General features: G+C 52.6%; 1 protein-coding gene across 5 annotated transcripts in view; it reads right to left on the reverse strand.

Annotated features, from left to right (window-relative positions):
* The window catches only part of Sh3pxd2a (SH3 and PX domains 2A), a 210,116-nt gene that overhangs the window by 14,352 nt on the left and 171,187 nt on the right, over window positions 1-24,577 (reverse strand). For 4 of the 5 annotated variants that reach the window (XM_031390609.1, XM_031390611.1, XM_031390613.1 and 1 more), the window contains 3 exons: window positions 12,989-13,102; window positions 9,409-9,492; window positions 4,510-4,627 (listed from right to left, as the gene is read on the reverse strand). In XM_031390609.1, coding sequence (XP_031246469.1) covers window positions 4,510-4,627; window positions 9,409-9,492; window positions 12,989-13,102 — 316 coding nt within the window. The remainder of the gene's footprint in view (window positions 1-4,509; window positions 4,628-9,408; window positions 9,493-12,988; window positions 13,103-24,577) is intronic. The other variant, XM_031390612.1, reaches the window with a different exon arrangement.

The raw sequence follows: 24,577 nt of genomic DNA on the forward strand, positions 1-24,577 counted from the left end.
TGAACAGTCACATCCCTAATAGGAACAGAAGTGTGACCTGACAGGAAAGGTGCAAGCACAGGTGGTAGTCCTTGTTGCGCTGTCTTGTCCAATTTTCTTCTGTAGGATACAGGGATGCAGCTGCTAACATGGATCCACAAGGTCAGACACAGAAAGACTTGAGACCAAAGGAGGTCGTAAGATGGTTGAGCATGGTGGCACATGCCTAAAATCCCAGCAGTTAGAAGGCTGAGGCAAGAGGATTAGAAGTTCTAGGTCAGATGTGGAAACCAACTATTTTGGGATTGGATCTGAGTCCTTCGCAATAGGAGGAGGTTCATGCCTGGCACTCATAAGCCTGGGGGGTGGGGGGTGAGGGGGACGGGACAGACTGTTGTTTTTGCTGAGTCAGCAGTTTCCAACCTTCCTAACGGTGCAACCCCTTAATACAGTTCCTCATGTTGTGCGGATCCCAACCATAAAGTTATTTTTGTTGCTACTTCATAACTGGAATGTTGCTACTGTTAGGAATTGTGGTGTAAATACCTGTGTTATCTGAAGGTCTCAGGTGACCCCTGTGAAAGGGCCATTTGACCCTCAAACAGTTGAACCCACAAATTGAGAACCGCTGTGCTAAACGGACAAGACGGTTGAGCTTCCTTCTTAATAGTTATTCTTATATACATAAATTGGTGCTACCCTCAACCTCGGGCAGAAAAGCTTCTCTCTGTGGTGGCCAGCACTTGGTGCAGAGACTGGTCCCAACCATCTTAATGCTAAGAATAATTGACTACTAAATGTTCTGCCACAAATGGGAAATCTGTGTCATCCCCTTTCCACAAAAGGCTCTCAGGGAACATCACGAAACAGGGGGTGGACAGACTGTAAGAGCCAGAGTGGGGAGGTATGCTGGGAAATGCTGTCTTCTGAATGAGACAAGGCTACAGCACCCATGAACTCACAGGAGCTGGCTATATGTATGAGATCAGGCCAACGAGATCCATAAACATTACAGCACTGATTGAACCCAGCGGGAGGGAGAGGACTTAGGGAGGAAGGGGGAGTGGAGGGAGAGGACATAGGGAGGAAGGGGGAGTGGAGGGAGAGGACATAGGGAGGAAGGGGGAGTGGAGGGAGAGGACTTAGGGAGGAAGGGGGAGTGGAGGGAGAGGACTTAGGGAGGAAGGGGGAGTGGAGGGAGAGGACATAGGGAGGAAGGGGGAGTGCTGGAGGTGCCTTCAGGGAGTAGAGAGGGAGAACTGGGGTGGGCATGGTCAAACATAGTGTTTACATGCACAAAGACTTAAAAAAGAAAAGAAATTCTATTTTTTATTTTGAAGCTCTATCAGCCTGGGCTGAAGCATACGCCTCTATCTCAATAAAGAAGAGAGGTAGAGTTTAAGTACTGCACAGAGGTAGGGTTAAGCACAGAGGCACACACACCTGGAATCCCAGCACTCTGGAGGTAGAGGCAAGGGATCAGAAGTTCAGGGCCATCCTCAGTGACATGGGCTAGTCTGGATACAAGAGACCTTGTGTCAAAACAAAGCAACATTAAAAAAAAAAAAAAAAGAGTGGGGTAGGGGGTTGGCCACCGCCTAATGGAAAGAGGGTCTGGGCGCTGCTGGACAGATGGCAGACAGGCCAAGCTCAGAGGGTGAGTCCACACATGTAACCTTTTAATGCTGTGGCTTAAAAATAAAGTATTGGATAGGTGAGTTGAGAACAATTAGGAAAAACAGGTGAGCTCTGGCCTCTCATCATATAACAATAAGAAGGAACAAAGAAAGAACCAGGCACGGTGGCTCACGTCCATCCTTACTGGTTGTGAAGCTGAGGCAGGAGGACTGCCTTAAGTCATAGCAGCTTAGGCTGCACAGGGAGTACCAGGCCAACTAGGACGACATACAAGACTTTGGGTTTTTTGTTTTGTTTTTGTTTGTTTGTTTTTAAAGTCATATTTATATAATTTTGAGGGTTGAAAAAGCCTTTTTGTCTGTTGTAGCCCTGGCTGTCCTGGAACTTGCTCTGTAGAGCAGGCTGGACTTGAACTCCTGCCTCTGCCTCCCCAGTGCTGGGATTATGGGATGTGCCACCACTGCAGGTGGGAAACGCCTTTGTAACTGGGGCTACAAATACAAAAGCATAAACACAGATCATGACTGGATAAAATTCAGACCCAAGCCAAAAGCTCAGAGACCAAGGCCAAGGCAAATGGCAGGGCTGACTTAATCTCTGGTGACTCCTTGATGTTTCAAACAACTTCCCTCTCCTCTCCAACATAGCATTGAGCCTTCACCTGAATCGGCAGGGAGCTTGCTCCGGGCCCAGCACTTGCTGGCCACTGCTTTCGACTCTAGGTCGCAATGTCCCTATTTGCTCCCTGGGACACAGCTGGCTCTTTAGAAATGGCTCTTATAGACCAGATGTCCGACAACCCCCTACCGCCCTTCAAGATATGACCTTGATCTTGGGCGTGTGCTAGGTAGGAGAAAGGCAACACAGAGGTCCAGACAGGAGGTGGCTCCTCACAGCCACGTCACTGGAGGGTACAAACAAGTGTGCCCAGCTTACATGTACCTTGGAAGGCAGACATTACTGAACTGAGGCTGGCTCCTGGATGTGACGGGTAAAAGCTGAAGCATAGAATGTCAAGAATGGAGAAGAAAGGGAGAAAACGTGTCTGACCTTTCTATGGCAGTAGCTAAGGCTCAGAACGGCAAGGCAGTTAGTTATCAAGGGCTTGAGGAAGAGTGTGCCACACCAGGCCCAGAGCCTGGGCTTCTTGGAGCTCAGAAAAAGACCTTGCTGGTATCTTGTGATTATGTGACAGTGACAGAGGAACTGGGTAGGGACTGTAGGCACACAAAGGGCCTGGGGTGTCCCATCCCACAGCCCTCTGTGGATAAAGCTATGTCCCAGACTTTGTGTTACAGGATACAGCAGGCAGAGGTGCACACCCCTGCACGCATCACGGGTGGCTGTGTGTCTGGGCACAACTTCCTCACAGCTGTTTCCCAGCTCTGTAGTAAGACTGATTCCAGAAAAAAGGCAGGCTGCAGAGGGAATGTGTAGGAGCGTGTGTGTGTGTGTGTGTGTGTGTGTGTGTGTGTGTCTAAGGCTGGGGGAGGAAAAGAAAGACAGGAAATGAGGATCAACACACAGCGTGGAATGTTGGGAAATAGCATGTTTTAAGGAGGTATCTGGCAGGCTTCTTAAGGTAGAACAGGATCACCAGGGTCCTTTCCAATTTAAGTCCCCACTGGCTAAAAAGGATCAAGCTATAGGGACAGAAGCTGACTAGAAGTAGCCCAGATTGACACCATTCGTTATCTTAAAACAGAAAGACAGACAGACAGCCAGACAACCCTACAATATAAAAGGCAGCTGTGGTGATCACTCCTAGGCAGACACACACAGACCACCAGCCGGCCGGGAGATCTATCTGCAGGCCTTTCCACATCAGGCTTGTGGATGATGGATTTGCAGTTGGTTCCAGCTTCCATTGCTTAGAAAGGACAGAAGACCAGGGGTGGCTGCCTCGGATAACACATTTGTAAGTACACGGTCCCATGCCACACGACAGGATAGAAAGGTACATCTCAGTCCTCCAGACTGACAGGCACCGGGGCAAGGGTGATGGGGGCATCAGTTCACACTAAGGCTCACTTACTTGCGTCCTCCCTTGCAGCACAGACTAACCTTTAAGACCATCCAACTCTCTGTGCTCTTAGCCATGGATGCATGAGAACTCACACTGATGGATAACAGGGTGCTATGGCACTGGCCTTTGGAAAGGGACCACAATGAGTCTTTGGCAGCTGTCCCCCTAGCTCACACAGGGCACTGTTTCTGTTAGCTGGGTTGCAAGAAGAGGAGAGAGGGGCTGAGCAAACTCTCCACGGCTGAATTGCTCCAAAGGCACTGTCTGACCACAAATCCACTTAAGGCAGGTCCAGGGTTGGTAATGGCAGGATGAGACCCACAGAGTTTCGCTCGAAACACTACTCTAGACACACACCCAAATGGATCTCTCTGCTGAGAAGAGTGACAAGACTCCAGGAGAGACATTGAGAGGAGCAAGAGATCTCACTTGGAGCCCAGCCTTGTGTCCGGCCCTGTAGAGCGCAATGGCTCTACACCCACCAGGAACATGGATGCCAGAGGTCCGTGTCTGGAGTCTTGACGGTCGTGAGCCACAGAGGCAGCCTGCTGGGTCTTGGCAGGGCCTGTGGGGGCTGGTGTTTCAGGTTGTCTCAGCTGAGGAACAGGCCAGGCAGCCAAGATGGATGCAGAAAACCAAATTCAGATGTGTTGAACTCTTGGCTGTGCATGCAAAGGGGACTGCACCATTGCCTGTGAGCTGAGCCAGCAGCTCCTATGCCCTACTGGCTGGGGCTCAGCCACTGCTTTCAGGTCCTAGGGGACAATCAGTGAGCTGAGCAGAGTTGGCACACAGTGGTCTTTGGCATCTACCTGCCCATCAGCTACCTTGCACTGAGCTCGGCGGCCCAGGAACCAGGCTCCTACCTGATGTACCACCAGCCTTCCAGGTTCTTTCGAATCACCTCCACGGTGACACCCTTCTCGAAGCCGATCTCGTCTTTGCTTTGGCTGGTGTAGGGCTGCACGGTGACATACTTCTCTTCTGTGAGTGGGTGGGTGGGAAAGCACAGTTAACTTGACGCTGTGGTGCAGATCTTGTCTCCCGTTCCCCTCTGCCCCGGCTGAGACTTGCTCAGCCACATACTGACATGCCCTGGGCCAGCACTGGCTTTTCCAGAGAAGAGGAAGCTGGACTTGGAGAGCAGAGGAGGAGTCACTGCTGTCCCCAGGATAAGCCAAAGCTAGGCAGGATTCCAGGGTGCCAGCGAAGCCTCAGGCAGCAGGAAAGCAGGTCCCCCAGACAGGGTGTTGGGGTCCCAGAGTTTGGAGGAATCTGCTTCCCCTAGGCTCGGAGTCAAGAAATCGAGACCAATGCTAGGTATCTCCTGAATCCAATGCTAGGTGTCTCCTGAATGCCTTGGGAACCCTGGCACGTCTCCCCTCAGAACATGTCGTGTCCCATCTACACTCCACACTCTGGATTCCAGCCCTGCAAACCCCTTAAATTGTCCCAGTCTGCCTTGCAGACTAAGGCTTTCAGGGACACCTTCACTGAGCAGCTCAGCTCCGTACACAGCAGGCCATGCCATGCTGCTCCTGGCTGGACCTTGTTGGGCAGCCTGCCTCAACCTCTGGGTGGCTGTGGGGGATTATGAGAGAGCTGCCACACCTGTACCCTGCCGTAGGACAGTTCATTCCCCCTTGCACTTTTGGGGTGCTGTCTGTAACCCTCTGCTGGGCCAATTACCCCTCTGCTAGCATTACCCCAGAGTGCTCCATGGAGCATGTTCTACAGGAGCCGTTGTGGGGTCTGTTACAGTGTGTGTGTGTGTGATCGTGGTGCTGTTGAACCCTCTCAGACAGGAAGACATCAAGAGCCCCAGCACCAGCCCCTCCTGCACAGCCGCATGTTCTAGTCTCCCCCTGTGTTTTTGGGTCACCTCCAAGCTTCCCTACAGCACTGGAGGGGGGGTCTTCTTGGAAAGACCTTGGTGGGCAGGCTGAGCAGCAGGCATCCTTGGGCATCCCCAAAGGCCTTTCTTTGTTCAGCCTTCCACGTCTGCTGAGGTTCACTCCTGTCCTCTGGTAGACCTGCAGCTGACTGGGTGAGGCCACCCATCTCTCATAAGACTGTCCATTGGATGGCCTGGGGCCTAAGGAAGAGCATGGTACACCCCTCTCCCCCCATTGGAAGAAGTAGTTATCTGGAGGTGCTCTTGGGAGGACTGTGCTGGATGCTTCCAGGAGGGCACAATGGTACCCAGCACACAATAGTAGGGACTGTTACAGTTGAATCCTGGACTCTATCCATGAGGAAAGCAGGGATGAGCAGGGACTGAGGGAGGAGCTTGCTTGGGAGCTCAAACTAGCAGGAGTCTGGTCCCAAAGCCGCCTGCTGCTCCTGGCTCCCGGCTGGACCTTGGTGGGCAGACTGCCTCAACCTCTGGGTGGCTGTGGGGGATTATGAGAGAGCTGCCACACCAGCACCCTGCTGTAGGACAGTTCATTCCCCCCTGCACTTTTGGGGTGCTGTCTGTAGCCCTCTGCTGGGCCAATAGCATTTCCCTCTGAGAGAGGCAACTGTGTGCCTGCCAGGTTGCAGGATGGGCCCGATGGACCACAGGCCATGCTTGAAAAACTGCCAAAAAGCAAAAAGTGGGTGAGGGCACAGGAGGCTGCATGGCTCTTCATTTGACCCTCTTACCACAGGCCTTTCTCAGCATCAGCTAAGGGGGGCTCTGCTTGGAGTCTGCAGACTTCATCCCAGCCCTGCCCAGGAGTGCTGCCAACACTGCCTGGGAACCTGCCCCGCCAGATTCTGACTAGGGCCCTGGAGAAGTTCCATAGGCTCCCGGCCAACCCTCTGCTCTCCTGCCTGCTCCATTTTCCAGTGGGGCATGGTAAACCCTGGCCTAGGCAGTGGCTATCGGGACAGTGCCAGGTCTGGGAATCCAGGGCCTGAGGTCCAGGCAAGGCGAGGCCTGGGCTCCACATTTTGCCTTTGTTCGGCCAGGCTATTTTTAAAAGCCTGTGGTTCGAGCAGGAAGCTATCAGCAAAGTTTTCCTAGGCAAGGTCGCTTTTGAAGAGAAAAATGACAGCCCTTCTTAGGGGAAGATTAGAGGAGCCCTGCCCTGCTCCATGGCTGAGAACAGGGCCTGGACCATGTGTTCAGCCCCTCGGATGCCAAGGCTGGCCACAGCAGCCTGTTAAGTGTGTGTGGTGGACACAGTCTATGGCCGGCCACTTGGGGCAGCGTACACAGCCATGGATATCGGTTCTGCCTAGTGAGGCTGATTGCAAAAGACCCAGTACTTGAGGCACCGGGAATGCCATGGCCTCCCAGTCAAAATGCTGACCAGCCCAGAGGCTCATTCGATCCTGGTCACTGTGGGAATCCAGAGAAGAGTTCAGCCCTGGTTCCTAACAGGGCAAGACAGGCCACCTCTCCCTGATTTGTCTCTTTGGACTGGTGGTTTTCAGCTCTGGCTGGGGAGACAGAGATGTCTCCCTCAGGTTGACACAGGTGACTTGGGTCTAGGGCCATTCAACTTACAAGCGAGCTGTCCCCCTTACAGAGACCAGCCCCTACTTCCGTCCGGGCCATAGACTCTCTGGTCAAGGGGAATGTCTAGAGAAGAGCGTGCCCAGACACATGTAAAGTGGTCTCTACAGGTAGCTAAATCTGCAGCTGGGTTGGGTCTCTGGAAGAGATGCCCCTGTAAGAGACAGGGCTGAGGGAAGAGTGGGGTCTGGTCAGGGCTCCTGGGTTCTGTGATCATACCACGCAGAGATGACGACATTCTGACCATGGCTAGTGACGGCTGGCCAGGAGGCCGGCGGGTGGGTAGGCTGGGGGTGGTGGACAGCCTGCCCCAGTTTGGGAGGCAGGGGCTGGAAGCCCTGCAGTTTCCAAACCGCAGAAACCTCCTCTTTCCAAACAGTTTCCCCTCTGTCAGCAGTCTCTCTGCTCCCCTCCCGGCCTCTCCAGCTCCGCCAACCCCTCCATAGAGAGGCCTCCAACTCCAGAGGCCTGGCTGGCGGAGGGGATGGGGATCAGAGGACCCGAAGCTCTGACTTCTTTTACTCATGGCCCCCTGTTGGGTTTCCAGCTGCTGCTTGCCCGTGGGGTGCACGTCAGCCAGCTCTCTATGAGCCCTCGTTAGCTGCCTGATATAATTGAATACTACAGTTCATAGGGCTGGAGCGGAGAAGTGTGTGATAACGAACATGAAGTTGTGGCTTCTGCAGAATGATGGTTGTTAGGGATCTATACATACTGTTTTGTCTGATTTTACCACGTCTTCACAGTATGAGGGGTCATGCATGCGTGTCGCGTGTGGGAATTGCTGCGGTTACATGCTGATGTGTCCGGGAGACTAAGCTGTACGAGAAATCCATCTGTGACTATATAACTCAGAGCTTGTTTGGTGGCACTTCTGGAATCACGATCTCTGAGTGGCGCACAGTTGGGGTGGTGGTTGGAGACGGCTATGATGCAGTGCTAGTCACACCTGTAGCCTTCAGGCCTTGTGTGGGCCTGTCTCTGGTCTCTGTGTGCATCTGTGTGGTCATGCATGCAACAGCATGTCTGGGATTCTGGAAGTGATGGGATGGAGAACAGGCCAAACCTTTGGCCTCCTTAATGGGATTTGTTTTTGCCACTAGAGTTGGAGGCTGTGTTCAATCCTACCCTCTTGGCAGAGTGGTCCCCTACTGCCTCACTTTATGGTGGCCTTTGCTGTCAATGTGGGTGGTTACCGCTTCTCCAACTCAGGCCCCCTGCATCGGCCCGCAGGGCCCACACTAAGCCCTGCCTCTGGATGAGCTGGGTTCTTTATGGCCAACACTGAGTCAGCTATTGGCTGTGGCCACGCTGGAGTGCAGACGTTCTGTAGCCCGATTCTTGGGGTAGGCACCGAAATACACTGTCGTTTGGGAATGAGCTTTGGGGGTGAGGGTGGTGAGTCATGGGTAGCCCTGTTCTCCAGAGAGGTCTGCGTGTACTATATGCCCGTCTCGGCTTCTAGCTTTACTGTCACAAGGAACACACAATATGCTCTACTCTCTGGGGGGCCAGGAGAGAATGACCACCCAGCTCGAAGGTCTGTACATGTTTAGGGGTGCATCCCCCCTCCTTCCACAAGTTCCTGGATGTTGAGAAGGATCTGAGCCAAACAGCCCTGACTCAGCAAATATCAGCTTCCCAGTCAGCCCAGGGCCTCCCTGGAGCCCTAGACTGAGCTCCTCCTGAGAGCCTGTGGGCCGTGCTCCTGCTGAGGGATGGCCCTTTGTCAGTGTTGGTTGGACAATGCTCTGGTGCCCCGATAGGTTCTGTGTCCTTCTAGGTTCCAGTGGCAGCTGAAGAAGGGCTGTAGGCTGGTACCACAGCTGATGAGAGAGCTGAGGCTGGGGGTGGGGGGGAGTCTTTCTTAGTAGGAGGAGTAATAAAGGACAGAGGATGGGACTGTGGCAGGAGCAGGAAGCTTTGATCTCTCTAACATGCAGGACCCAGGGCTGGGGTGGCTTTCCTTTGAGACCCAGGGATTTTCTCGTGCCTCTCTTCCCTTCCGAGGAACATATAAACTCATTGTAAGTCACATCTCCCCAGTGCCCAGGGCACTAGCAAGCCAGAGCCTCCCCTAGTGCCACATCAATTCCCAAGCAAGGCCCTGTCCCCAATCTGCGCTGCAGTGCATGAGAAACAAATCTTGCTAGATCTGGGTGAGTCAGGAGACCACAGGCAGAGAGCAGCAGCAGGCAAAGGAGAGGGTGTTAGTGAGAGACAGGCAGCTGCAGGAGGAGAGGCAGGCGCCCGCGGTCACCTCGGCTCTGCTGCCTGTTGACCATCCCGCCCAGGGTCCACCGGCGATCCAGGCGCCGCAGGTGTGCTTTGCGTCTCTTGGACACTGCCGTGAGAGATGGTGATGGTGCCCACGGCCCACACGAACCAAACCGGTGGAGAGAATGGAGATGAGGATGAGAGGGGGTGGGGGAGGGGAGGGAAGAGGGGGCGTGTTGAGCTGCTGATCTACCATTGCCCAGACTGAACTGGATCTAGAAGCCGACTAAAGGATCTTAGAGACTGGAAGACTGTCAACTGCAGCCCCAGAGATCCTCCCTGGGCTCCGGACAGTTTGCTGTCTACTCGCCAGGCATGACTGTCACCTTGCCACCATGGCCAGGCACCATGTAAAGAAAGGAAGGGTACCCAGGGGGAAAGAGGGGGGGGCCCTTCCTTGCTAGGTCAGAGCTCTCCCCCCTGGATTAATTTAGATCATATGTGTCCGCCAGGAAAGGTTTGCTGGATGAGATGCACACAGGCAGATGCTACAGGCAAGAATCCCATTATGTTATCCTTTTATGTGCCTCTGATGACAAAGACTGCACCACCAGGCTTCTCACTGTTCGAGTCTGCTTTGTTTCCCCATGAGCCTTGGCACCCTGCCCCCCCCGCAGAGGAGCACTGAGCCCTGGCCCCCTGCTCCCTGCCCTCTGCCCCCTGCGGAGGAGCACTGAGCCCTGGCTCTCCATGGTCTGCCTTCCTATGTGACTCCCAAAGGAATGATCACCAGACCAGGGTCCCAGAGTGCCAGCTTGCCTCACCTCCTAGCACCAAAGGAAGATGCCAGACTGCCTAGTTCTGGGGAGGGTGGCTGGCTGGTAGAGCGGGTAAAAGTAACACTGTCCACACGTACGTGGGCCAAAATCCAGTAAGACCTCTGGTGATATCTGCTTGCCCTGTGAGGAGTGGCCATGCACCCTGCTCCTCCTTCCTCTTCCTTATTAAGAATTTTATTTTATGTGGATGCATGTATGATGCATGTATGTCCACTGATGGCAGCTGAGGACATCGGATCCCCTGGAACTGGGGTTTGAGACGGTTGTGAGCTGCCATGTGGGTACTGGAGACCCAGGTCTTCTGGAAGAGCAGGCAGTGTCCTTAGCCACTGAGGTATCTCTCTGGCCCTGCCACCTGCTTCCTGGCAACAGGCCAGGAGTGTGGGCTCCAGCCCAGAGCCACTCCCAGCTCCCCTGCCACTGCTCTAGGAAGGCTCTGTAGACCTAAACTGTGGCCAGTGTGCTGGCACCCAGGTCCTACCGGAATCGTGCAGAGCGGCCGCATGCCTGGTGGGCACATACACTCATGCTCACAGCTCTGAACACAGATGTTGCCCTGGCTGTCCCCTAGTTCCTAATCCATCAGGGCCAAAGTCTTCCACAACCTGGCTGTAGCTTCAGCTGTCTTGACATAACTCACAGTCATCTGAGGAAATTTCAATCAGGGATTGCTTCTGTAACCATCATGGGCACTCTCTCTCTCTCCCTCCCTCTATCCCCCACCCCCATCTCTCTCTTTCCCTCCCTGCCTCTCTCCTTCCCTCCCCTTGCCCATCTCTGTTTTTCAAGACAAAGTTTCACTGTGAAGCAATGGCTGTCCTGGAATTCACTCTGTAGACCAGGCTTGAATTCACAGAGATCGGCCTGCCTCTGTCTCCCGAAACTCGGATTAAATGCGTGTGCCACCACTGCCCAGCAATGAGGCATTTTCTTGACTGTTAGTTGATGTAGAAGGGCCTAGCCCACTGTGGGCAGTATCATCCCCTAGGCAGGAGAGTTCCTGGGCTGTTTAAGAAAGCTAGTTGAGCTGAAGCTAAGGCTTAACCCTGTAAGCAGTGCTTCTCTATTTCTGCTTCAAGCTCCTGCCTTGCCTTCCCTCGATGATGGACGATACCCTACAAGTGTAATGAAATAAAAACCCTGTGCTCCCTGGCTTGCTAAACGTCACTGTGTGGATCACAGCAACAGAGGCCTCACCAGAACAATCCACTTGTTCCGTGCAGAATGCCCATGTTACTCTGTTGTTGAGGCCTGCTGAGCCCTTTCCTACTTGTCTGGTTCTGTCTGGGGCCTCTGCGGCTAACCAGCACCTCTCTGCTCTGCTCTTCCTGCTCACACCTTTTCTGGCATGTATCTCCTGGACAGGCCCAGAGTGGCCTTCCTCTCCCACAAGCAGATGCTTCAGAGGGGCCACAACACAGCAGTGAGACCACCCGTACTCAAACCTGATGAGGACAGACATGTGACTAAACACCCTGCGCCTCTGCCCTTGGAGTTAGACATATGACGTGTATGTCATCTCTCAGGGTAGGCAATAAGGGTTTGCTCCTGGCCTGGCGTCGGGGACATTTGAGTGGTTTTAGTTTTTCTTTTAAAATAAGGTCTCATGTAGCCCAGGCTAGCCTTGAACTCTTGATCCTTCTCTTGCACCTTTCAAGAGTTGGGATTACAGGCATACATGGCTGCACCCAGAGAGCCGATGTTCTGGAAGGCCCGATAGGCTTTGAAAAGTAGGTCTGTAGGTAAGCGGCAAGGTCTAGGGATCTCAGACGGACTGCATGGAACCCAGCTGTGAGGTACAACAGACCCAGAATAGAATCAGATATAGGTTCAAAGACTCGGGAGGGACCTAGGATCTGGAACCCTGCTACAAGGTGGATGTGTACTGAGTGCCTCTTCTAATCCCAGGGTTGAAATAAGACAAGCGGGTTGGGGCCTCAGCCACCAACAAAGGAACTAGCATCTCAGGGAGGATGAATAAGGATCTGTCCCTGACTGTTCATTTGGCCTGGGCAGCAGGAGAGGAGGAACATCTCTGAAGGAGGCCTGAGCCGTGGGTGGCAGGTCTACACCTCTCTGGCCTTCAGACACAGCTACCTGGACCATTCCTACTGACTGAACATTAGGCAAATGATTCCTGTTGCCAGGCCACAGGAGAGCTGGGAGGCATTGACAGCAGGGAGCTGGGAAGTGGGGTGGCTCACACTTACTGGGCTACTGATGGCTTTGAGGACAAAGGCAGTCTCTGTGAATCTCACAGAGCCAGAGCCAGCGAGAGCGTTTGTATTGGAACCTGAGCAGCCCAGTGTCCGGGAAGCTAAGAGGGGCTCACTAAGAGGGGCGCAGTGCCCTGAGCAGGATTACAGAGGAGAACGACACACAGCAAGAATTGTGTCCACCTGGTCGCTTGGGGTCAGCTTGCGGAAGGAAATCCAGTGTGGGGCTGGGAGTAGAGTCAGGTGTGTGTCTGTGGAGTTCTTGAGGGAAACCCAGGGTTTCTAGCATTAAACATGTTCTCTACCCAAGTGGTGCCAAAGCTGAAGTCCACAACCTACGAGAACTTTGCCTGTTCTGAGCCCCACATGGAGGCTGACAAAGATGGGCCAGGTTGTGAGGTGACCATGTGGGTTGGTCTCAGTGAATGAATCCCAATAGAAGGGGTTTGGGTAGTTGAGGTGGCTTAGGGAGGAGAGCCAGGTAACTGCCTCCAGGAGGGGCTGGCTCCTAGAAACCTTCAGTCTGGTGTCAGTATTACAGCACTCCTACGAACCCGTAGGCGCTCACCTTCCCCAGTCTTGGAGGTGTTGATGTCGGAGTCATCTCGTGTGCCATTCTGGGCCTCCAAGTAGGTGGCGGGGACCCAACCCTGCTCTTCAGATGTGCTTACAAACCACCAACCTGCAAAGGGGACAAGAGAGAAGAGGCTGTGAATGCCTGCAGGATGGTGGAGGTAGGTGGTGCCCAGGGAGCAGGTGTCAGGACATGGACGGCAGGAGTGGCCAAAGGCAAGGCACTGACCCAGACAACCTGGGCATCTGGGAAATGCCTTGAGCAATTACAGCAGAAAAGACAAATATTCTTCCTGAGTGGGAGACCCCCTCCCTCACAGTCGTGCACACTTGATGTAAACATTACATTAGGTGTGGCAGAAACAGTGGTACCCCACCCCAGCGTGGAATGCATAGCTCAGGGAGGTGAGGAGAATTCTGTCCGAGCACCAGGCACCCGCCATCTTTCTTCTCAGCCTTGCTGGAGTGGGGCAGCCACTGGCTTTGAAAGGCATGGCTGCCTCCCAGAGACTGACAGTCAGCAGTTCCTTTCCCTAGCACGGGTCAGCAATGCTCCCACTTCAGCTGCTCACAGCTGCCCTTGAAGCCTGCTGACACTGCAATCACAGTAAGTGATTGGCATGCATCCCCACGTGACCTCTGACAGCCAGGTCACATGACAAAGGCTCATTCATAGCTCTTGCCCATTCATGTGGTCTGCTCATTCATTCAAGAATCAGTTACGGAATACAGTATCTGAAGTTGAGGTCTTGGGGCCCTGGCTGTCTTGAGATGACCCTTACTTCCCTCCCTTTTCTCCTTTGTCCTCCACATAATCTGGCCCCAGGGTTCCTTTCTGTTCGAGGCAGACTCTCTGGGCCCAATTCAGCCTGAGAAGACACAGGGGAGGTTCTCATAGGCACCCCTAAGCTGGGCTTGGGCTACGAAGGTGGAGGAGGTGCCTCATGAAACCCAGTAGGTCATCACATTTGGGCAGCCCTTAGAACAAAGTCATTCCCTAGGTCTTAGATTAGGCCCTCTCTGTCCATTACAATGGGCCAGAGTTTCCAAAGTCTATGGAGCAGCCCTCCCCATCCTTGTAGAAGGCTCCACAGTCCTCTGCTTGATGCACTGCGAAGTCCATTGATGCCTCGAAGGTCTCGGTTGGGTCACTGATTCTCTGGGGTCTCTGTTTCCTCTGCTGCTGACAGCTGGGCCAGTTCTCTAGCTCAGATCCCATGACTTAGGGGCCTTGCTGGCTGCCTGGCATAGACCACAGCGTTCATTTCTTCCAGGGGTGAAAGAGAGGCCTGCAGGAGGCTCCTTCCCCATGGTGCAGAGCAATTGTACAGCCTTGACTAGAACCTAAGTATTGGGCCTGCCCTCTGGGCTATGCTGTGATGGCAAGAACAGGCTGCACACACAGAGACAACCTCCTTGGGGATTCCAGGCCTTCTTGGAGGCCCAAAGGCTTCTGGCATCCAGGCCCGTCACTGGGCCAGAAGAGGGCAGCTGGGCATGAGCTACAAGATGATGGGTCTCTGGGTTAAGGAAGAAGGGAGATTTGACTTCTTATGAGAGAGCAGTTGAGGCCACTGCGCAATTCAGGACAGGGAGGTGCTGGTACCCAACTGTGGGAACAGGGTGGTAGTCAGGCAGGCCAGTGGTTAGAAATACTTTACTGATACCCAGTAGCATTCCAGCCTCTGGGCTGTAGGTGGCTTTCAGGGCACTAGACAATCAGACTCGCTAAACTTCTGGGGAAAGAGAATCGTCCCAGGTGGCGCACATCCTGGGACTGACAGACAGAATGTGCTCTCAGCACCATTGAGAACTAGAGATGGTGGGAGGTAGATGGTTTGAGGCCAACGTCAGGCTGGGGATGCTCATTGATTGTGGGACCTCCACTCATCCCCTGCCTTTACCTCGAATGCTCTGACATCTGGGTAATTAATGCTCTCAGTGTCTGGAGAAGACTGATAGGGCCAGCATCCATGGGTATGAAGAGGGCTTCACTGTCCTGAACCCAGAAAACCCTGAGCACCAATGTTGGTCCGTAGGCTCAGGGCTGCCTTCATTTTGATGTCCTAAGAGGTTTCTCTGTCTACTCTTTGCAGAGATGAGCTAGCAGGTGTGGAAGGGCTCGCTGCTCTCTCATAAAGAGGAGCAAGGAGGTAGCTACGGAGATAGCAAGACCGCCAACTGCTCCCTGACCCTAGGCTGGAAGTGGAAGCCTTCCTCCCTCCTCTGCCGGATTGGGGAGGGGGGCGGGTAAAACAATCAATTCAGGTGGGTGAATATCAATCAGTCCTGCTTACCAGGTGGACCCCCGAGAACTCAAGGGGTATGACCAACTTGGGGTCACTTTACAAGAGGCTCCTGAAAGCCAAAGCTCACACCTGTATTTGTAGCAACTCCACAAGGTCCCAGGTAGGAAGGCAGGTGACTTGGTGGCCTAATGGAGGTTGGGTGGTTGTCCTCCAGGAATGGGGCTCCAAAGTCATCCTGGGCAGGAGCTAAGGATGCTTGCCCCTTCTATAGGCCTTGTGAAGGACGCCAAAAATAGTGTTTCTTCTGTATGTGAGGCCCAGAACGACTTTCCAGGGGGATTTTCCTCATCAGCTATCTAATCCGTCCCGTCTGAACTTCTAGCAGGCAGGTCCCTAGCTTACCAGATTCTTGTCCCTACCCTTTCCTCCAGCACAGACCTTTCTCCTTGTCTCAAGGGGCTATGACTCACCCTCCTCACCCCAGGAGTCAGCGCCCTTTTCCCTTGGAGGCCTTGTGTCTTATCCCTAATTTCCCTCATGGGCACTTTGTTCATGTGGCTGCCTCCCTTCCTGTGGAGCCAGGGACAGAGATGAAGGAAGCCCCTGAGGCAGCAGCAGGCCCTTGTCTGGTATACTTCTGGGGCACAGGCTTTGGTACTAGGAGTGGGGACTTGGCAGAGACTGCCTAAGGGGTTGAATGGCAGTGACACCCAGTGGGCAGAGCACCACCGCTAGGTTCCTGTGTACCTCACGAAGTCTCCCGGTAGCCTCTTTAAAATGGGACGTGGCAGGTCGGGTGTGGTGGCACACACCTTTAATCCTAGCACTCAGGAAGCAGAGGCAGGTGCATCTCTGTGAGTTTGAGGCCAGTCTGGTCTACAGAGCAAGGTCCAGGACAGCCAGGGCACAGAGAAACCTGTCTTCGAAAAGAAAAGGGGGGGGGGGCATTCCAGAAACTTCTAAGGTGTCTGGCCACACCCAAGCATGTCTACTCTCCTGGACACTGACTTAGAACTTCATTCTCTGGCAGGGCCTGCGGCTGAGACACTCATCATCCTTACAGCCTAGTGTCCAGCACTGCCTAGGAACTGCCTAAGCTGCTCCAGCCCCAGCGCTTGCAGGACTGGGCTGGGCATCCTCCAGGCCCCACTGGTGTCAGGGGACATGATGGCTGGCTCAGCAGTGGGCACCTCCACCAAGCCAGGATAGGTAGGCTGAAACACTGCCTAGGTGTGCATGGGTAAACCGGAAGAGGTGTCTACACAGCTCCCTACATTCCCTGGGTTTGCTCACACCCATGGTGGCTAACAGGCCTCTCTTAGATGCCACTGACATCAGTTGCTGTAACTGGGGCTCCTGACCCAAGTCACTGCTGTTCTACTGAGGGACAAATAGGACCCCGACCTCCGAGCATGGCCAACTGGCATGAGCCACAGCACCCTGTGGGGCTTCTAAATGCTCTGCAATGCATGTACTTTTCCATGAGAGAGAAAGAGAAAAAGAGAGAGAGAGAGAGACAGAGACAGAGACAGAGACAGAGAGAGACAGAGTGTATACGGACGAGGGTACCCTGGGTAAGGGGAGGGGTAGTTACGCATATGTACCCATCTATGTGTAGGTGGGCACATGGCACATGCACATATGGGAACAGACCTAGGCCTGCATCTGCATGCATTACACAATTACAGCCAATTTACCCAGAAACAGTTCAACCCCTGATATAGGTTACTTTACTTACTTAATTCTGAGAAATGATGTCATTGTCACAATGCTTTCCTCTTTAGAGATGAGGAAAGGCTTAAGACCAAGAGAGTTCAGCTAGAGCTCTGAGGCTAGCCACTTTAGACAGTACAGGTGACACACTGGGTCCCCGAATACTGTCACTTATGTTATCCTGGCTTAATATAGCCTAGCTGTGCAACTGTAGGCAAGCTACTAGCCTTTCTGATTCTCAGTCCCCCTTCTGATATTAGAGTAACTAGTGGGGTCCATCTGCCAAGGTTGAAGAGGAGACTCAGAGAAGACAGTGACGGCTGGGCTGAGCTGGCCCAGAGTGGTGGGGCTGTCGTCACTAAGCATCCACACCTATGGATGGCTGGGGTAACGTGCTTTCCACACGAGCAGGAGAAGCTATGTCACCTAGAGGGCCCATGGGGATAGGTGAGGGGCTCCCACTCTTGGCTGCTGGATGGAGAAGGCAGGGCTTCGTTTCAGAGAGGCCTGAGAGTGCACCCTGTGGGTATGTGACCTGTAAGGGGTCTTCCAGGCAGAGCCCCAGGCTTCTGCAGCTGCCCTCTTCCCCAGCATCTTCCCAGGACTCAAAGGCCCATGGGAGAGGCCTCCCTGCCTGCTAGGCCTCAAAAGCCTCCCTCTGTATCGTGGTCTAAGTGCCAAGGAGCTGTGCCTAACACGGTTGCCTAAGGGTGTGGATGTGGAAGATGCAGACCAGGTCCAGCCCCAGGAAGGAACCTGCTCTGGCTCAGGAGCCAGGCACCCGCATCTCAGGCCATGGGGATCTTCCCCCCGTGACCATTTGCTTGTTCACTCAGAGTCTACGTCTGGCCAGTTTCTGGGAATGAATTTTGAATCTTCCACATGGATACAGGGACAGAGAGAGAGAGGGAGGGAGGGGCAGGCGTAGGAAGCAGGGCAGCAGCTGGGGCTGAGCCTCTTCAGGAGGGGGCTGAGCATGGCTGGGGGGTGGCAGGAAGTGAGGGGCACCTCCAGGCCACTGCTGTCCCCAGGGTGACCAGGCCACAATGGCCTCCTTAAGTAGGGAGGATAATGAGCTCATTAGTGCTAGAGTGAGGCCAGCTGTATACAATTAGGATGTTAATAAAGTCCTGTGAGGTCACTGCTCAGCCTAGGACAAAGCAACCGCGGGGGAGGGGAGTCCCTACTGCTTCCTCCCTCCTGCAATCCTCCCAATCCTTCCAGATGTTGAGATGTGTCTTCCTTGAGGCCCCCCACTTCCCCCACTCTCCTGGCTCTACTTACCCTGGGACTGGGCCGAGTTTGAAACCTGGCTTCACCACTTCCTAACTGGGCCACTGGCTCTCTATGAGCCTCGCTGGCATGCCAGGATAATAATAACTATCTGGGGGTGGGGCTCCCCTCAATTAGGGACACAGTACTGTCAATCACCTGGGATTTTTATTGAGTTCCTGGTCCATGCCAAGCACTGTTCCCGTGAAAGGAAAGCCACGCCCAGGAACACACTGGAGGTTCTCCTTTCCCAGCCCCACACAGCTGTGAGGCCAGCAGGAGAGGCCTGGTCTCCCAGCTCCAGTCCTGGTATGAGCCCCTTGGCCCAAACCCAGGATTTTGAGATAAGCCGCAACTCCTATTTTGGAATTTGAGAAACCTAGCATCTTTAGGTGAGTTCTGGGCCTTTTTTTTTTTTTTGGAGACAGGGTTTCTCTGTGTAGTCCTGGCTGTCCTGGAACACACTCTGTAGACCAGGCTGGCCTTGAACTCAGAAATCCGCCTGCCTCTGCCTCCCAAGTGCTGGGATTAAAGGCAGGCGCCACTGCTGCCCAGCTAGGCCTTACTTTTATACCTAATACAGTGTCCCAACTCTTGCCCACATGAGCTGGCACAGTCACTGCAGAGCGAGTTCATGTCTGGCTCTACCTCTGACCCAGGCCTCCTAAGGCTTCCATACCCAGGTGACAAAGGGTGTGTCGTGGATCCAGGTGCTGAAGAAACTGCAGACATTTTGGGTCTTGATGGTTTGGATCTGGGGGAGCCAGAAACGCATCCTACCAGAATCCTCAAGCCACCCTAACTTGCTGCCACAGACGCCCCCACTCTGCCGCAAGTCTCCTCTCTAGAAGTGTGATGTGTGCGTGTGTAGGCACTCCTGACTTTTTTCCTTGGAGGAGGCTTGGAGAAGGTAGGAGAGTTAGGATTTTGGAGCATCCAATGAGAAGGAGTGCCCAGGCCTACGTCCCCAGCACACACCGCCTGCCCCGTTCAGTTTCCTCCTATCTCCTTGCAGCAGATCCAGGGCTTCTCTCTAGAGGGACCAGAGGTACAGGAAATGCACTCATACATGCTGTGCCTTTAAGAACAGTGAAAGGCTAGCGTCCCTGGGCCAGGCCTCCCCTGGTCAGAAGGCTCTGTCACAGCATCCTCCTGCCAAGACACACTCCAGTTCTCAGCGTGTGGCCTCCACTGTCCAAAGAAAACAGGAGAGGCTCTGGAGCTGCTCGTGGCCTCCCCAGTCCCTCCCGTGCATGCACACACAGCGCCTGCCCTCCTGACCCACTCACCTAGTCCTACCCTTGGCACTCACTTTATTTTGTTGTCCAAGGCCCACTCCCTTTCCCCATATGGGGCCTTGAGGCTGGAGGGTCCAGAGCCTTCCCAGGGTGCCTGGATTCCAAGACCATGAGCACAAACTGCCTACATCACCATCTGGAAGATTCCATGGAGTCCACGGCAAGGTTTCAGAGGCTGGGCCACTGCCATCTCTCCTAGCTTGTACCGCCCACCTCACTGGATCAAGCCATACTTAGGCTAGGGTCTGTCAAGCCCACAGGGCTCTGATGGAGTTCGGCAGTGCTATGGGCGAGGTTCACTATGAAGTGTTCGCAGGCAGAGGGGAGTACATAACACAAGGTAGAGACAGGTTTAATCAAGGGCTCTCCAACTATGTATATACTGCCTGGGTTCAAATCCCAGCCCTATACTTCCTAAGTAATAAAATGTGGCCATTTCTTCATCTGTAAAGTGGCCCTCGGAAGCACAGTATAAGGATTAGCTATCCCGCCTTATTCTAATAATTTAATATACACAGTAATAAAATTTAATTATACGGTAGATAAAAAGATTCAAAATTACACCTGTGCTACACACACTCGTCTACTCCAGTCACATCCAAAATATCGGGGATAAAATCCTGATAAAGGATAAGAGGCAATAAGACCCCAAAAGGAGTTCTGTGCCTCCTGGATTTCAGACAGTCGCTGGTATCCCCTAACTCAGACGTGTTCCAGATTAGTCTCTCCAATCATCAACGTGGCCTCATAATTAGGCATAAAGGTATCCCAAGAAATGATTCGTAAATGGTTAAGATTGGGCATTGTCTCCTGGCCGACACAATGTTTCCAACTATCCTAGTCTAATACCAAGCTGTCCATAGCTTGCAATTGCTCTCAAAGTAAGGGTTTCCTTCCACTCAAGGACATTAGCTGGAAGTGTTAGGTCAGGTCGGAACTCCCCACTGCCTGCCCTGGGCTAGAACCAGAGAATTAGCAGGAAATGCTAGATTGAAATCTCCTGGTCATTGCTTCCAGCAGAACCAGAGAATTAGCCTAGGAATATCAAAATACCTCAACAGGGAGGGCTCCACTCCTCTTCCTCCTGCTTCACACCTAGCTACCAGACCCTGCTGACCTTGGTGTGGGGTCACCTGCCTATGTGACTTCAGTCTTGCATCCCCTGCTGTAACCCCCACCTGCCTACGTAACTCTTGACATCTGTCCTGTTTGCTGTATGGTATTTAAGCCTGATTCTCACCTTGCACAAATACATTCAGATTCACCACACCCTTGTGTCTTGAGTCTGTTTGTCATCCGCCGACTTATTGCCCACCTGACCAGAATTCTCATCCCGTGGAAATTGGGGTCCCCACAACGAACCCAGTCCACGGCACACCTGACTTCTAAAGACTTGCCAAGAGCTAGTCTCACACTTTTTAAGTGCAAGTCATGGAGAAGAAACAAAGACTTTAGGGCTGGGTAGAAGGATCTTAAGCGATCAGCGTGTGTGTGTGTGTGTGTGTGTGTGTGTGTGTGTGTGTGTGTGTGTGTGTATGTGTGTGTCTGAGATTTAGTCTTGGTGACAATGCTGTTTGGCTTTGATCTGGGAGGGTCCCCACTGAAAACATGTGAGTCTGATAAATTGGACGTGGCGGTGCATGCTTGTAACCTAGCAATGAAAGGCTTTGGCTGCATGAGACCCTGGGAAGGAAGAAAGGGGGAGAGAGAAAGAGGAAGGGGAGACAGGCAGTATTTCAGCAGGGAGAAGTGGTGGTGGGGAATGGAGAGTAAAGAGTAAAAGACGTGTCACTGGGATGTGCAGCATGGCAGGGCACAGCCACATGCTGGGCGAGCTGGCTAAGTGCCACAGGAGGGCCCAGGCAGCTCCTGCCCTGCACGTGCTAGTGGCTGATGCAAGGCTTGCTGAAGAAACTGGAGATGCCCAGTGATCAGATCCGGAGTGAGGGGAGATTCCCCAGGGATGCTAACTAGCTATACAGACTAACCTACTATGCTGGTCGGGGGTTCTGAGAGCCAAGTCACCTGCTAACCTGGTTGGTTGGGATGTGCCAAAGCCCAGACTTCTGGGTTCTTGAATCTGTGTGATTCCCGCAGTCTCTGGGGCTGCAGTGCTGTAGGAGTTCCAGCTGCTGGCTGGCACATCTACAGAGGACTGATAGAAAGGAGCCTGTCCTTCAAGATGTTTTAATCAGGCAGGGTGAGGACATACATGCTGTGTTGGTGGCACTATCTCATCTAGAAGAGGCCATGCCAGGACCAGAAGCCAGCAGGGAGGGGTCTAAACAGATGGTGATGGGTCAAAATCTAACAAGATGCTAAGAATCAAATGGAGAGATGAAAAGGCACAGCTTAATACAGAGACCTTAGGCGTGTCTTCCATTTGCTCTTTGACCTGATGGAGGGTGTTGGCTTGGAGATGTGGCTCAGCAGTTAGGAGTATATACTGCTCTTGCAGAGGATCTGAGTTCTTAGCGCCAAAGTTGGGCAGCCTTGAACTGTCTGTAGCTCCATTCTAGGGGATCTGAGCTTTCCAGCCTGTGGGTACCTGCACACAAGTATGTATACCCCTACACAGAACACACCCACAGAATTAAAAATAAATATCTTGTTATACCAAGGGCTGGGGATACAGCTAAGTTGGCAGAGTGCCCGCCTAGCATTCATGAAGCTCTTGGTTCAGTTCCCCAGCACTGCATAAAGCAAGTCTAGAGGAACGCACCTGTGATCCCAGCACCCAGTGGTGGGGAGGATCAGAAGGCCAGGCTCATCCTCGGCTACAAGGAGAGGTTCCAGACACCCTACCATCTATGAGACTCCATCTCAAAAAACCCAAACCAAACCAAACCAACAACAAAATCTTAGGTGGAAACTGGGAATATCCTGGGCAGAGGAGGTTATTGGATCAGCAATAGGAGGGAAAAAGAGGGGTGTCTCCCAACCTGAAATCCCAGGCTGCCCTGGGAACGTGCCGTGCACACTGCAGAGCCAAGGGGCTGTAGCAGAACAAGATCAGGACGGGGTGGTGACACATGACTTCCCTCCAGCTCTCCTTCAAAGTCCTCCAGCCAGCCAACCTTCCATAGAACATGAACTGCTCGTCCATCCTGAGATGGGTCCCAGGGATTCTACTCTGGTTTCCAGGTTATGAGGCAAGCACATTTACCTGCTGAGTAGGTGCACCTCACCAGCCCTGATGTTTCTATACCCTCCCCCTGCAAACAGTCTCACAGACGAAACCTGCCCATTTACTGATTCTACCCTGCAGCTGCCTTCAAGCAACAAGTCTCAAAATAGTCAAAGGTGTGGCTTTTCTCGCATCAGCCCCACCTCCAAGTTACATCTCCTCAGGGTCCTGTAACCAAGTAAGGCGGGGACACCCAGACCGAAGAGGCTTTCCAGTACAATATCTGTACCCGAGAGTTTTGTCAAGTAACGGTGACTTAGAATCAGCATTTCTCAAATCTCAGATATCCCCATACAACACTACATCTGCGCCATACTCCATAACTAAGTATTCTATGGCTTGTATATGCAAGGACATGTGCCACCTAATGATGGGGACAATTTCTGAAAACAAGACTTCACTGTTGTATGAACAGCTCAGAATGTACTAAAACCATACACCTAAGTGGTCTCGCTCAGTTACCTGAAGGGGTCTTGTGATATAATCAGGAGATGCCACAAATGTGAAGTATATGAGCTCAGTAATAACACAATGTAGCAGACTGTGTTAGAGTAATTTTGTAACTATATAAATGGGAATACATACTAAAACAATGTTAAAAACTGCAGTATAGTTAATATATGTTACTGACATAATTACTCATCAGTTACACATTATATACTGGGCCTAATTGTATGTGTTGTATTTTTATATGATGGGTACTGCAACTTAAATGGTTGAGCCAGGCATGGTAGCACACACCTTTAATCCCAGTGCTGGGAGAGCAGAGGCAGGCAGGTCTATGTGAGTGAAGGCCTGTTGGGGCTATATAGTGAGCCCTGTTCTGAACAAACAAAACAAATAAACAAGCAAACATTGTTAATTTTGTTTTGTTTTTGTTCCTTTAAGGCAGCCTCTTGAGTTTGAGGCCAGCCTGGTCTACAGAGTGAGTTCCAGGACAGCCAGAGTTATACAGAGAAACCCTGTCTCGAAAAAACAAAACAAAACAAAAAAACCAAAACAACAACAACAAAAAAAAACCCAGAGTCTCACTATATGGCCCAGGCTGTTCTTAAATTTGTGATCCCCTGCCTCTGCCTACTGATTATAGCAGGACAGATTTATTTACATCAGCATCACCAACATGAGTTACACCATGACATTATGACAGCTTCAGCACCATCAGGAGATATGAATTCTTCAGCTCTGTTCTAACCTTATGTATGGGCTCACCATAGTACACAATTCATCACCAACTGAGGGGTAGGAGCTAGCTCTGTGGCTGTATTTAAAGTGATGTGGCTTGTCTTTTTATTTCCAATGAATAAATAACTAAGGTAGCCAGCCCCAAGGGGGGGGGGATGGAGGCTGAGAGAGTCTGGGGGGGGATGGGGGATGGTGGCTGAGAGAGTCTGAGCTTTGTTACAACTGAGGAGGCTAGCTGCATTCTATTCCCTGTGACTGAGATCTGAAGAGAGAGCCAGTCACTGTGGAACATCAAGCCAAGACAGAACATTACGGGGCCAACCATGCCACCGTGTGAAACACACAGGCTGCAGATAGCTTTCTTGTGCTACCAAGACCACTTCAAGGACTATGTTTGGGTAGATGGGAGGTAGGGTGGATGAAGGTTTCAGGGGACACACCCCTTATCAGAATTGACACCTGTTTGTCAGCATAGCTGGAGGAAGAGGCTGAAGGAGGAGGTGTTGTGTGTAGGAAGGGGAATCTGAAATCCCATGGCTCGCCAGGGCTGTGGGGAGAGGGAAAACCAATCAAACAAGCAGACACCTCAGAAGAACAAGGTGCCTAGCAGCAGGACTGGCTTTGTTTTGGCAATGAGGAGCTAAGGCTGTGGACTGCCCTGTAGTTGTCAATGCTGGGGG

This window comes from Mastomys coucha, unplaced genomic scaffold (assembly GCF_008632895.1).
Source record: "Mastomys coucha isolate ucsf_1 unplaced genomic scaffold, UCSF_Mcou_1 pScaffold21, whole genome shotgun sequence".
NCBI classification, from domain to species: Eukaryota; Metazoa; Chordata; class Mammalia; order Rodentia; family Muridae; genus Mastomys; species Mastomys coucha.